We start from the raw sequence: 14,576 nt of genomic DNA, 5'->3' as shown, positions 1-14,576 counted from the left end.
GGGAGAAAGTTTCTATTTTTGTTATCCTTGTTCCAAGTGGGAACCGATACTGCCTGGGACAGAGCCAGGCATGTCTCAGGCTGGCACCATGCAAAGCACCTCCACGCTAATGTAAGCAACTTAAGCAAGTTCTCTCTCTCTCTCACCAGCAGAGTTCAGATGTTTGGGAGCAGCTGATCTTTCCCTCAGGTGCTCACCTCACTGCCAAGGGCTGCAGCTATTTGTATTCTGCACTGAACTCCTCCTATGCTCCGTCCTTTCCTTTAGAAAAGCGTCACAGATCTGCTCCTGTGGCACATTGTTTCTGTCCAGGCTAGAAAAGGAGAAGCACGTGAGAAGTGGCAGCTGCTTGCATCTTCATTCAAACAGAAAACAATAAATAATTATATAGATACAAAGGCAGACAATTTTTAAATGTTCCTTTTTTTTATTGCTAGAAGTTGGTTTCAGTCCTATTGCAGCTCTGAAATCCTTCAGTGGAGAAACATTGCAATCATTGTAAAAATCATCATTTGGTGTGCTAAGATCATGTTTACAATTAATCAAGAGTGCACAATCCAACAGAATATTAACATTTAACCATCAACTTTACAAATAAAATAAAGACTACAAAGATGTTGCTACTGCAGTATCAACAGTAAAGGAAATATTTACAATGTTTACACCCTAAGGAAAAAACAAAACCAAACTCTTCCCCAACAAAATGGTCAATTTAACCATGGACCATGATTATTTATTAAATCTTTACAGTGCAAGGTGGCCCTAGAAACCAGACCTAAGACTAAAGAGCGTCAAGAGAGTTCACAGCTCTGAGTGAGATGCACGCAGTTATGCCAACAGGATCTACACCCATGAGAGATCTCCTTCCGGCTACAGACAGAAATGGAATTTGAAATCAACTTTTCTAAAGTGCTCCAATTTCTTTCAGTACAAAAATATAAAAAACTGATTTATAAACATGGCACAAATGTTATGAACCAGAGCTCGCACAGATGCTGTTTGAAGAGGAACGTGCTGATGGAGGATGAGGAATCGCCAGTGGAAGATGTTGGGTCTGGTCTCGAAGAGAGAGCAGGGGAAAGGCTTTGCTTTGCCTACAGCACTTGTGTAACCTGGCATGCAGATCTGTTTCCTGGTAAATGTGAGAACTGCTGGGGAAGACAACAAAATCTCCAAACTCCCTTGCATGGGGGGCACAACACACAGGGACTCCACTGAGCAGCACCGGGGAGCCTCGGCTCCCATTCCGCAGAGTTAGAAGTAAAATGAAATAAGTATTTTTAACCCTTTCCTAGTTTAAGTTTCGACTCTCATTGTAAATGCAAATGACAAACACCAAGCTGCATGTATGCAGAATCATCTGACCACTACTCAGAAAGACAAAACTGCCTGCAAATTATTTAGCATGACTCCTAGCTGTGCAGGAAGGCGAGTACCTGGATGAGCAAGCATCTCTAGGAACACCAATTCTGCCTCACGCTGGGGGATGATCAGCGGTCTCAACTCGTGGGACATGCTGCAGCTACAATCCACAGACAGCACATTTAAAAACTAGGGAAGCATCCACAACACACACAGGGCAGCTGTGCTCAGCACTAGTGGCCATGGAGGCATCCTCAGCCTGGAACGTGGAACCTCCACATTCCAGATGGGAAGAGAAAGAGGAAGCCTCCTTAACACCAGAGTTCAAATTGAAATCAGAACCACAGAAACAGCCTCTACAATGCAACATCACAATACTGAAGGACAAACATGCTGATAATTTTAAGGCTGTGACACCAAGCAAACATGGTGGCAGTTCAAAGCTCGTGCTGGCATTTCCTCCACACCCCAGATCAGAAAGAAGCCAAAAGGCACCTGGGAGGCACAGAATTTTGAACTGTCTAATCCTCAGAAATCACTTAAAGGAAAGTTTTATCTGAAGTGATCAAAAAGTCCAATAGGAAGGATGTGACTCAGAATCAATAGCAGGTTACTTAGCCCAGGACACAGCAGTATTTTGCAAACTGATTTACCTAGAAGAGTTATTTTTCTAGGAACAAGATCTGAGTGAAGAGTCCAAAACCAGTTCACTCAACTGGAGTGATTTGTTAACAATTCCACTGATTCAGTTTTGCACAAGTGAAGAGACCCATGATTCATTTAAAGAAGGTAATATTCATTAAAAGAAAATAATTCACTTGTTTTCCTCAGCTTTCTACAGATCCCCTGCCCACACTCTGGTAGCAATGAGGTATCACAGCACCTGCTAACTCCAAAACCTTCTCCAGGCTGACCCCAGTGTCAGAAGACACCATCTCTGCTCAGGGTGCAGACAGGTTCCACAAAGGCAGCTGCAGCCAGACACTGAGGACACAGAATGACTTCTAAGGTCATTTCTCAGTTACAGACCCATATTCCAAGGAGTTTTTGAGTTTGAACCAACAGCCTGACCTGTCACAGGCCTGGGTGTCCATTATAACAGCCAAAAGTTATTTCAAGCACTGCTGACAAGAAGTATTAAAAGAGTTACATTTAAGTTAAAACATTAAAATAAATGGGACCTCACTGCAGACTTCATTTTCCACATGTCACTGTTCTATACTCAAATTCATCCATAGCACAGGAGAAGAAAGCAGCCCACGAGCCTCTCCAGCCCTTACAGCACTGCCTCCCATACTTTAGGACAGGCATAAAATTAACCTAAATAAATGCTTCCAAAAATTGCTTCCAAGCACCCAAACTGACATCCCTTTTTGGCTGAGGTGATTTACTGCACTGATGCACTGACTTTAGGCTAAAACTCCTAAAAACCTGGCAATTTAAGGCAGTGGGGGTATTGAGTTTTCACTAGGAGTGGCCCCAAACCACAGCATGGAGAGAACATCCTGTGCATTCCTGCTGAGTCCCTGTGTGCTTCCAGGGAAAATTACAGGGGACCAGAGGTGGTTGGAGTCTGCACATCATCCAGTGGAAAAATCAGTGCCAGTCCTACAGAGCTGCTGGATCCCACACTGCTGCATGGATCAGGAGTTACACTGAGTTCCCTCCATTCCAAACTAACTTTTTGGAATGCAAAAATTGAGTATGAGTGGAAGTGAGTGGAACTCTGTTCTAATCACCAAAGATATGGTATCCCAACAACACTAAACCATCAGTGGAACAATCCCACTCTGTTTCCTGCTGACAATCACTCCAGGTTCTGCAATGCTGCTGATTTACCAATAATCCTTTGTTATTAAAGCCAAGTGTGTCCCATGTCATTTGTTGGGGGCTGGGGGAGCATCCCCAACGTGGTAAGGAGCCAGTTTGGAGTTTCCTCTCACTGAACTCAGTGCCACTGCCTCAGGTTTGTACAGCACCACTCAGCTAAGAAAAAGACCTTTAAATACAAGAACTGTTCCAGTAGGAGTATTTGTCCCTAAGACCTATTCAGTATTTTGTAGCTTATCTTTCCCCTGACCAGTAAATTTGGGTTTTTCAATTTCTTGTCTGAAGGCAATAACCCAAATTATCACCACTTAAAAATATAAACTACAGTTGTTTTCTGCTGAAAATTGAAAAAGTTTCTTGCACTATAACTACTGAAATAATTTTAAAACTCTCAAGAAAATACAAGTTTTGGCCTTAAAGACATCATTAACATCACACAGGGCCTAATCACAGGGACAGCTCAGTGATTTGAGGAGACTGGCAAACACCACTGGATCCATTGCCATGAGACTGGATGGAGCTGACCAGGCCTTCCATTCACTGCTGCTAAAATCACTTTAAATCAGTTAAAGATATTAAAAAAAGCTATTATCAATCATGTCCTGAAAGGTATTAATCCAAGATCTTAAGCTTTGAGATCCTGATTCCTTTAATTCTGTAATAATACCCCTAAACAATCTCTCCTGTGCATCATTATCTGACCAGTCACATTCAACACACACCAGAACACTCATCCTTGGGTGAGGGAGGGAAAAGAATCTGAGACAGAGTGAAAAACACAACACAAAATGACTGTGCAAATTACTACAAAGGGAAATAATGCCTTTTCAGCAGAACACTTATTGTCACTACCATTCCATGATCAAAAACTGACCCATTTCACAAGAGGTATCAAAGCTGGTTTAGCTGAAAACAGCTAAACACAGGTTTAGCTCAGAGTATTTTTTTATTATAATTATTTTTAATTCTAAAACCAAACAGTTCTTATTCCCTTCATTCCTAACACAATGCTGCAGAGGAATTCTCTGCAGTAACAGCAGCTTTGATATCTTCTGGTACTGGGAGTAAAGTCCCAACAAATTAACAGACAAACAAAGGATGCAGAAAACAGGATTAAACAAGACAATAAATTACTGCATTCGAACGCTTCTTAGACATGTCTTCAGCAAAGAACAAAATCCAAGTCTCCAAGTTCATTCTGAACCAAGCCATGAGTTTGCCTGGGAACCTGTCCCCAACAGTGCCACAGGATCCCAGTGACGCTGGTGGCCAGTGAAATGTGCATTCAGTCCAACTCTTCACCATCACTGTGATTTCTCACACGTCAAACACAAACAGGTGGAGCTCCTGCCCCCTGAAGATGCTGTCAGAAGCTCACCTTACCTTCTCTTCCACTGTACCTGGCCACGGGGCTTGTGCCACTGGGTTCACAGTGCCTGGCACACCTGGCTGGGAGGGGATGGGCTTGCTGACACCTGGTTACCAACCCATTACTGACCTGGACCTGGGAAAACAGATTTAAAAATTTGCAGCCATTTTTGGGCCTACTACTAAAACTTTTTACATAAAAATCAGGATGGTCCAACATCACCGGTAACAATTTACAAGATGGTGCCCATGAACAGTTACATTCTCCAAAAAGAGCACATTACAATAAATGTCAGAATTTTAACATGCTCTGAATTGATACAGCCATGCCTTGTGTCAATACACTGGAGAATTTAAAAGCAAATTGTTACTACTGTGCCCTCATTCTGAGCTGCTGGCAGAGAAGCCAACAAAGCAGGACAGTAATCCTGGTTTGGTCCTTGCTTGTAGTAACTGGGCAGGGATCAGAAGACATCCATGTGGGGTCTCCATCACGGTGCACACTGGGGCCTGAGTTCTTGAAACAGTGTGTCAGGTGATTCATCTTCAAATGGAAACAACTAGAAGAAGATGACATCTTCTTTGCTGGTATCATCTTGCACATTCAACAGGCTGGGCTGAGAGGGCACCAGGGGCTGAACCTGAACGTTATTGGGCTTGAAGAGAGTCGCTGAGGCAGATGAAAGTGCTTCTGGCTGAGCATCTGTAGGGCCATACAGCTCTAGAGGGGAAAAAATGGAAGAAGACACATTCATGGCACTGCAGAGAGCCTGAGGCACATCCATGGACAGGCAGACTGGGCAAGGCATACCTGGCTGGAATGCAGGGGCCTGGCTGCTCGGGAGGGACGGACTTGCTGACCGCCTGCCTCTCAGGACAGCCTCCTCTCGGCCAACCAGCCTGGAGGGAAGCAGCTGCTTCTGATCAACAGAGGCTGAAGAAAGTATTTCATATATTAGTATCTGAGGTGAGCATCACTTCACAAATGTCACTACTTTATGCTGGGGCCACTGTACTGACACCTTTACACACCCAAGAAAGCTGCAAATCCACAAAGAGCTGGTCCTACTTAAATTTTCTCTTCAGCTGTTTAAACTATGAATACTTTTATCTTCCTTAAGACTTCTAGTTCAGTTACTAGTAGACCCTGACAATCTCAGATTTAAAACCCAGTATTATCAAGCACAGCAGAGAGAGGAGGAAAAAAACATCTTTGTCTGTAGAATTCAAATAGCAAATGGCCATTTGTGCTACTTCTAACACGCAGAGCTGTGATGAACTTTTGTCTCTGCTCTCCATCTGTCTCACAGCTGCTCAGCAGCACAGCCCACTGATTCTGGTATAACAGCCTCCCAGTTTCTTAGTTTCAACAATGAAAGCAGTTCATGAAATGACTATTCTGGATCTAAAGAACCTCTCTCTTTCAGTACACATTCCTTACATGTCACAAAACCCAAATTCAATGCACAGCATTTTGCCTCTGGTACAGAAAGTTTTGTTCCATTTTATTCTAAGATCTACACATGGGCATAACAAGCATGAAGCCCACTAACGCTCACAAGAGAATAGAGACCAATATATTTGTGGTTTATACCTTTCACATAAATTACAGAAAAACACCATTAAGTCCATTTTCACTGCAGAGACCATTATGTAAGAGCTATTAAAAATAAACAGGGGAGATGTGGCATTAGAACTTTATATTAGCAGCATTTGGTATGCAGGGTAAGAGGATACAGGATTCATTTATGTGCAAAACCATAAGCAAGTTTGCAAAGGCACTAAACTTTATGCACGACAGAGACAGATGTTTGTGCAATGTGCCAAAACCCCTCCCTCTGCTCTCTCTCCCAGGTTTGGCCTGAGTCCTCTGTAGCAGTGCAGAGTGATGGACAAGTTTGCCAAGTCTGAATCCAGCACAATGCTAAGATAATTTTGCAACTTAAAATTACAGGCTATTCCCCTAAGCTGGCAGTGGGGCTGCTTTAAGTGGTAAAGATAAAATGGTTTTTAGCGTGTCTGTCATTGGCAAAGATCACTACGCCAGTAGCCAGCACTTAGGAGCAGAAATTACAGCAGAACAGGGTGACTGCATTCTTACTTGCTTCTATTTGTGACAAAATTAGCCCCTTTCAACTCTACAACACACACAGCATCTCAATTTTGGCCTGGAGATCTGTATTTAATGACTGACTCGTGCTAAGAAAAGCACTGCATTCAATGTTACTACAACTCTGGACAGACAGCAAAAAGAAGTCTAAGGCAGCCTCAAAACATTTTATTCATGCACAACATCTTTTTTTTTTTTTTTTGTTTTGCTCTTTTTCTTTAACACTACAGTTAGACAAGAAGATTTTACATCCACATTTACAACCTCTCACCACCATTCTGTTGTGTTGGAATACACAACTCCATTTTCAACATTACCTCTTTGGGTTATATTTCCAGTTCCAATAGCACAGACATGGAACTCCTAACAGGATTTTAGGCGATTAAGAGATTTTAACTGCAGCATAATTAATTTTAACTTGCAGCATATTAATTTCTGGGTTTCATACAAAGGTCTGACTGCAGGATTCCATCTCCCTGTGATCCTGCTGGAGATCAGAAACGCATTTAAACGGACTTAAAACCCCACATACCTGAACTGTCTGTCCTATGAGATGCTTTGTTCTTGCCACCTTTCTCCTTGCTTCCTTTTGTGAAGGTGGCCAGTTTGGTGGGGATCTGCTGCTGGACTGCAGCAGGTTTCTGGATCTGGTTGGTTGCACTCAGGAGATGTATTGGCACTTCATTCTTCAGGGAGGCGCGGCTCTCCAGGCTGGTGCTGTCCCTGCGCGCCAGCTCCGGCCGCTCCAGGTACTCCAGCCCCGCCACCGAGCTCACCCTCACTGAGGATTTGGAGCCAGCTGCAGAGGGTTCCACCCCTTCTCCATTGAAGCTGATGGAATGACTGATCATCTGGCTCTGCAAGAGGAAAAAGGCATTCTAAGTCAAATGGGGATTTTCAGCCTCTCCAGCACAAGGAGGAGAGATCACCTCAGCCCCCAGAGCATGAAGCACTTCCTAGTGCAAAGCAGAGCAGGGTAGACAAAGCCTAAAGGTTCCTGAAGAACAGAAAGAAGAGCAAGAGTGTAAGTCCTTGGAGCTCCAAACTGCTTAACAGTGCACCTAGGAAAGAGCAGACTGCACAGGGTGATGACAGAGCAGAGAAAGCAGGACTTTCAGAAAATTTCAATGAACCAATTTAATCAGACCTCCAAATTTCTATTTAAAACACAAGAGATGTTTTAAGAAATCAACTGTACAAAATGCTGTTGATGTAGCACAGTTTTTGCCATTACCTCCTGCAATAGGACAGTTCCTGGATTTGAAAACTACTCAGCCACAATTGAAAATAACTCATTCTCCACTTCTATATTTTTAAAAAGTATTCTCATGCCAGCATCTGCGTGGAATTTCACAGACACTGGGAAACTGCCAAGCTCTGATCTCTCTCAGGGCAGCCATCATCAGCTACTTCAAGTGATAGTTCCAGGAGCCAGTGAAAGGCAAAAACAGGTTGGTGGTACAGCAAGTGCAGCCTTCATCCAGAACCAAGCAGTTAACAGGAATAAAACTGAGAAAAGCAATGCCTCACCTGGCCCATTTCTGGGGAGAAGGTGCCCGACACCGTGTTCTGCTTCTTCAGCTTCTTTAGCTGGTCCAGGCGCTCCCTCTCCTTCTCCACAGCTCTCTGGGCCTCCCTCAGCCTCTCCAGGTCATGCTGATAGGCCTCCCTCTGCCTCTCCAGCTCTTCCTTGTCCTGGTTCAGCCTCTCCTGCAGCTGCCGCAGCTCCTCCGTGCGCTCCTGCAGCCGCGCTTCCGTGAGTTCAAATTCCCGCTGCTGCCGGCTCCTCTCCCGCTCCAGGCGCTGCTGGTCCAGCTTCAGCTGGCTCTGGAGCTTCTGCACATTCATCAGTTCTTCCCTCTGCTTTTCAAAGTTCCGCTGCTTCTCCTGCTCCAGCAGCAGATTCCCTCGGGTGGACTGCAGCCGGTACTGCTTCTCCCGGTCTGCCATGGTGGCTCGCTGCACCTCGATGTAGCTGTCCTGCTGAGATATCACAGCCTGGAGGGGATAAAAGTGCAGCATGAGGCATCCAGCTTCAAAACACATGCCCAGCTAAGCAGGAGACAACAGCATCTACCAGGTAGGGTCACAGAGCCTTTTTCTTACAGAGTGTATCTTAATTCCAGTTCCTACAGCCCATGGTCCCTGACATGACACTGAAGATGGCCAGGTAAATAAATTATGCTTATGGGTGTCAAATTGGATGTTTCTTGCACCTACAATTGTTACTCTGAATCAAAACAGTCAAAATATTGTTGATTACAAGGTAACAGTAAAAACAACTAATCCATACACACACGTATGAACAATGAGCCCAGAGAGCAGATAGAGCCCAGAGTAGGAAAAGAATTAAGTGAGCAGGAAGAAGGAAATAATTACTTAAGGCAACAGTTCTAACACTTCCTCCAAAATACCAGGCACAATTTCCTTGAGTCTCAGGTCTAAATTCTGTACTTCACTCCAGCTTTAGGGGATATTTTCAAGGTAGCTCCTCTCCACACCTGCATAATTTTTACTACATTTAGTGCCTAACAAATCTCTTGAATAGTAAATAGTAGTTTACCTGAAGACTGAAGAGCAACTGTAACAGTGTCTGTATCCTTTGGACAAGCTGAAGAGGAGGAAAAAAAACATTAGGTACTTCAGCAGAGCTCTGTTTTGAGGCTTTATTTTTTACTTTTATTTTTAAGCAGTGAAAATAATCCATGGTATCTGTACAAAAACACATACAACGGAGCAAGGCCACCAGAGTACTCTAGCATAGCAAAGGCCAACATGCAGGCACAAATAATTTCAATTTATTATCCTTGCGCAGATATGAATCAGTGCCCAGCAAATCTCCCTGGGATTCCATGAAGAAGTCCTCATCATCTTCTCTTCACCTGAACTATTCAACCATCACTTCCTCCCATGCCCCAGCACTGAATCACTGCACAGGTCCAGACCTCACAGGGATTTAGAGGCAAGTTTGGCCAGTGAGTTGTTAATGTGCTGGGTTCCACAGACATTACAAACACTGAGTTTTGGAGGTAGTTTGGTCTGATTTTACATGCTATTATTACACTATGTCTATTTGCCATTGGATTTCTTAACAGCAGAAATATCATACCTGAGACTCTACGGTGGGCTGAAAACCACTGCTGTCATCCAGCCTCGTCCCATCACTCTGCAAGGGAGACAAAACCAACATTTGTGCTAGGGACACTTGTTGGGCACTGGCAATGCTGCCAGAAAAAGCTGGGATTTCTCCCATGCACTGAAGGACATCAAAAATACTGCATTCATAAGCCAAGCTGAAACAGCAGTGTGGTGATTAAAGCCTGTGGTAATGGTGCAGCATCAAAACAGCAAATGGAAAACTGAACTATCTTGCCTCTCAAGTGCTGAGCTACCAAGAGGCCCCACAAAACATCCTTAATAGAGTCAAATAATTTAACAGACAAAGCTGTTCCAGTCCAGCCCTGCCAGCTATGACAACTTTAAACTTTGTGAGACTTGTTCTGCACCACTATCATGATGAAGGAAAAGCAAATAAATCCCTCATAAACTCAACATACAGTTTGAGATCCTTCTTCTGCATCAGAAGAGAACTCATGGAGTTGCACATCTGAACTCAGTGCAGGGCCTCTCCAGTCCCACTGCCTCTGGTCACCACCACTGTTCTTCCTGCCACCTGAAAGAGGAGAGGAGCATGAGGAGCTCACACCAGCACAGGGCCTGGATAACTCAGTGAGTGCCAGAGCAAGCAGAAAAACGTGGTGACTTTGAACCAAAATGCAACTGCATAGCTTCACCATGCTGATCCCAAGTGAAAGGTCAGGCAACAGTGGTTGCTCAAAGAAGTTTAAAAACTGAGAAGACCAGGTTAAGATAAATAGGGAGGGTAAGTTCAAATTACATTATACTATTTTAAGTGAAGCAACCACAACGTCTGTATGAAAATAATCAGCTCCCAGAATTGCAAGTTCATGACATGGAATACTGGTAAGCAGGAATATTGCAGTCACAGCAGCACCACTGTGAGTGTGGAAGGAGGTAAGGGGGGATGGACCCCTCTTGTAAAAAATACATGACAGATGTATGGAGCCTTCCAGAGACATCAGAAAGTGTTCTAGAGATTAACAGCCAGTGGAGTAAGGGCCATTCGCTTTTTCAATTAATGCATGAAGAAAAAATGGAGATAAAATAGTATCTGGTCTTTTCTCTTATTTCATTAATTAACTGATAAATCATCTGTGCCAAAAGGACAATTTATATCATCTAAGGATTCAGCAAACCTCTAGTGACTGTGCACATACAAAATGGAAAAAAGTGTTCATGACATAATGAAAGCAGAGAGCTGAATTCAAATTTTCTAGGTTTCCAGGTCAAGCTTAACTTTTTTAAACAAAATTAAAGTTCTGTGTGGAATTGTGGTGATCATAAAGAATGGGTTAAAGTAATGCCCTTAGCATAACACTGAGAGCCCCACTCTGCTCTCTAGTGTTGGTATCAGGAGCAAAAGATCCAACATGCTGGAGATTTGCTCTGATCTTCCTTTTTAGAGCCTGGTGAAGCTTCCTTATACGAAAGCCTCAATTCCTTGTTCTTATTCTCTGTACAGTAATCACAGTAAAAAGATCAGAAAAATGCTGAATGTTCCCTTTCTTACTTTTACTTGAAACTGAGGGACTACTGTCATATCCTCCAAAGGTCTCTGCTCTCCGGGGCAGTCCTGAGCCTTCCTCAGGCTGACAGGATGCACTGCCAAAGTGAGTGAAGATAAAGTCCTGGAGATTTTCAGCTGGGGAAGAGGAGAACACATCATGTAAACAGCCATGTCTATGCAGCAATGCAAGTTATCATGCTAATAAGTCTAAAAAACCATTTCAACCATCAAATCCACTAGAAGTTCAGGCAGTCATTGAGATGTCCTGCAGTAAAGATGGATTTTACTTTGTGAGTAGCTCTGCATGACAGGCTCTTCATATGAAGACGAGCTCTTTCTTAATTGCAAGTTAAGATTATCAAGCCTTGAGTGTTTGTTTTCTCCTTTTTTTTAAAATAGAAACTATGTTTGGGTTTATTTTCTTTCTAAACATACTATCTTTAGACAAGTTGGTTTTAATACATAACCCTCCTATAATATTACATTTCAGGACTGTGTATTATTAGAGCACTCTGTTACCCTTTCTGAGCAGACTCATCCTAAGATTCCACTGGTTGATCCTTAAAAATAAAACAATCCAAGCTGTGCAGGTCTTTTACCTAAACCCACCAATGCACTTCACCTTTCTTGCAGGTTGGTTCTGAGACGGAGGAAGTCTGAACTGTGTTACATAAAAGCATTATGTTATTACAGGATGATTTTCAGGGCCTGTACTTATATCCTGGGTGCTTATCCCACACCAGCACCTGAGTGAATGCCCGCACATTCCCACATTCCATTCACCTTCAGTCACCGCAGACTTCAGAATGGCCTCTCCTTGCAGATTCTCTGAGATATCCCCCCGAAGAAGCAGCCTGGCCTGGGATGATCCTTGGGAATGGTCTTCAAAGCCATACACCTCAGACATTTCCAGATAAATCTGTTGCTTCTCAGTGAGACTATGCAGAATCAGGTCATCTTTCATGTTCAAACGCTCTGAAGGAAGAAACAAATTCAGTCCTGCTTTCCTTGTCACTGTCACAGAACCGTGTTCAATTTGGGAGATTATCATTCATTTTATGGCCAGAGCATCAAATGCAGAGATTTAATTAAGAGTTAAGCAGAAAACTTATGCAGCAGACAAAGCTTTTTAGACTTCTTTAGCCACTATTTCTACAGTCTTACACCACCTTGAAAGACACATGAAGGAGAAACTTGATCATATCCTGATAAAGAATTAGACAGCCATAAATCACAAATAAAGCTGAGAAGCAGCTTGTGGAATATATAACTAAGTCATTACCTTGAAAATCCTTTAACTTTGCAGCTCTTAATTCAGCCTGCCTCCTCTCTGCTTCAGGTTCATTAGATGCTCCTCCTTCCTCATCAGGACAGCTGTCCAAAGGGAAAGACAGATTTCTGTTTGATTTGTATGTGAGATAATTTAAAACCATCTCAGGACTCAACTTGAAGCTTTTGCCTTAGCTGTGGTTTATCCTGGGTGTCAGTCTTCCTCTCTTTTCTAAAATCCTGCTGCATTTGACATCAGTGAGCCTCTTTTTTTTAATAAAAGCAGGATGAAGTCTTTGACTAGTTTTTATTTCATCTTTATCAGTGGTTTCTTCCCAATGAACACAAAGAGAATTGCACACTGAAGAATTGCACACTGAAGAATTTTACAAAGAAAGTTTAGGGAGAGTCAAATGGATTTTAAAGATAAATTAACAGCTGTGAGTGCTGTGAAGAGAAAACAAGCAAGAAATGGGGCCCTCCTTCTATCCCTCCTCCCTTACCTCTCCACAGCCCTGCGGATGTGTGCCATCCAGGAATTCCTCTCCTCTTTGGAGCTGGTGTGAATTTCATACATTTCTGGTCCTTTTAAGGAAGCACTAATTAAGAACATTGCCTTTTCCTCATTAGCTACCTCTCTCACAATCAATTTTTGCAGTGAGATAACTGGTGGCTTAGAGTCCTGTAAAATAAAATACCATTTATTGCAGTACATTAGATGTGTTCTTTAGGAATTGTGTTTCCTAGCTGTCCCCTCTTCCTATTTATTCAGAGCCACCAGGAGCTGTAACATCATGAGATAACTCTGACCTTTTCACATGACACTTTTGATATTGTCATTTTTTACCATCAATGAAAACATGTCAAAAACAAGGGGTCTTGATACCTGATTAAACATCAAAGTCTGTCTCAATTTAAAGATTCCCACTGAGTCCCAGAAGTCAAGAATAGGTTCAAAAAATTTTGCTCAAAAGGAGGTAAATCCAAAATTTGAAAAAGAAAACAAAAATGACACAATGTGAAGTGAAAGGAAAGAACAAGAGAAAGTATTAGAGGTTTTAAGTTGGCTACAAAAGAAATAAAACAGAGGTGTTAGAGGGAGTCAGGCCCTGATAAAAATGACACCAGGTGACAGGTAGTGCATTGTATAATGAGTATTAACTGGATTAGCTGTCAGCCTTTGCAATGAAAACACATTTACAGGAGGGATATTAGTTACTAAAGACCTGTCTAGGCTTCCTGCAGCATAGCTCCAACATATGCAGCCTAGAAAATTCCTTCCCAGGAGAAAGCAGCTCTTTGCAACTGCTGAACATTCACAGAATAATCTAGAGCCATGATAAGAGAACTGTGAAGCAAACACCAGGAACACCAGGAAGCTTCTGCCAGCTTCTCTGAGCAGCTGTACTGCAATTCCAGCCACGAACAGAGGTCACTGGAAAAACAGAATCACTGAGCAGATCCATTTGCTCCCTCACTTGATTTATTTATGGAGAAGTGATATTAAATTTCAAATGAACTGCATACATACAAAGATGCAAAAAATTTGGTCAGACTAAGTGTAGAGCACGTTTCCAGAGGGAAAAAAAAATCCACCACACAGCACCCTGTTCTGTGCATTTGGAGAAGGGTAATTTGAAAAGCAGTTGTTTGTACAGCCCTGAGGTCACCTAAATAGCTTTTGCCATTAGAACTCAGCTCTAATGTTAATGTCTTGGAAAAAAATACATCCCAGAAAACAATTACATAAAAGTGTTTCTCTGTTACAGGTTCTACAACAGCCATCAGTGAACTAGATCAGGACAAAATGTACAAATTAACTTCTCTGAGGACACCTGTGGAAATGCCCCAGCAAGTGAATTCACTGAATGTTCTGGAGTGCTGCAGCAATAACATCTGCATTTAGTGCTTATTCCATGTATTTCAGGAAAGTTCTCTGCCCCTAGTAAACTCAGGGCACTATGACCACAGTTACCATGTCCCTAACTG

The 14,576-nt window shown here is 42.7% G+C and overlaps 1 protein-coding gene across 4 annotated transcripts in view; it reads right to left on the bottom strand.

Annotated features, from left to right (window-relative positions):
• Window positions 1-406: 406 nt before the first annotated feature.
• Window positions 407-14,576, bottom strand: part of ARHGEF18 (Rho/Rac guanine nucleotide exchange factor 18) — a 49,054-nt gene continuing 34,884 nt past the window's right edge. For all 4 annotated transcript variants that reach the window (XM_033082079.2, XM_033082080.2, XM_033082081.1 and 1 more), the window contains 11 exons: window positions 13,091-13,269; window positions 12,601-12,692; window positions 12,102-12,293; window positions 11,322-11,453; window positions 10,228-10,343; window positions 9,780-9,836; window positions 9,234-9,281; window positions 8,201-8,668; window positions 7,203-7,527; window positions 5,372-5,494; window positions 407-5,281 (listed from right to left, as the gene is read on the bottom strand). In XM_033082079.2, the coding sequence (XP_032937970.1) occupies window positions 5,121-5,281; window positions 5,372-5,494; window positions 7,203-7,527; window positions 8,201-8,668; window positions 9,234-9,281; window positions 9,780-9,836; window positions 10,228-10,343; window positions 11,322-11,453; window positions 12,102-12,293; window positions 12,601-12,692; window positions 13,091-13,269 (1,893 nt within the window). In that variant the 3' untranslated portion in view covers window positions 407-5,120. The remainder of the gene's footprint in view (window positions 5,282-5,371; window positions 5,495-7,202; window positions 7,528-8,200; window positions 8,669-9,233; window positions 9,282-9,779; window positions 9,837-10,227; window positions 10,344-11,321; window positions 11,454-12,101; window positions 12,294-12,600; window positions 12,693-13,090; window positions 13,270-14,576) is intronic.

The sequence above is a fragment of the Catharus ustulatus genome, chromosome 29, assembly GCF_009819885.2.
Source record: "Catharus ustulatus isolate bCatUst1 chromosome 29, bCatUst1.pri.v2, whole genome shotgun sequence".
NCBI classification, from domain to species: Eukaryota; Metazoa; Chordata; class Aves; order Passeriformes; family Turdidae; genus Catharus; species Catharus ustulatus.
The sequence above is the reverse complement of the archived record's forward strand: the minus strand, read 5'-3'. Positions and strand labels throughout refer to the sequence as shown.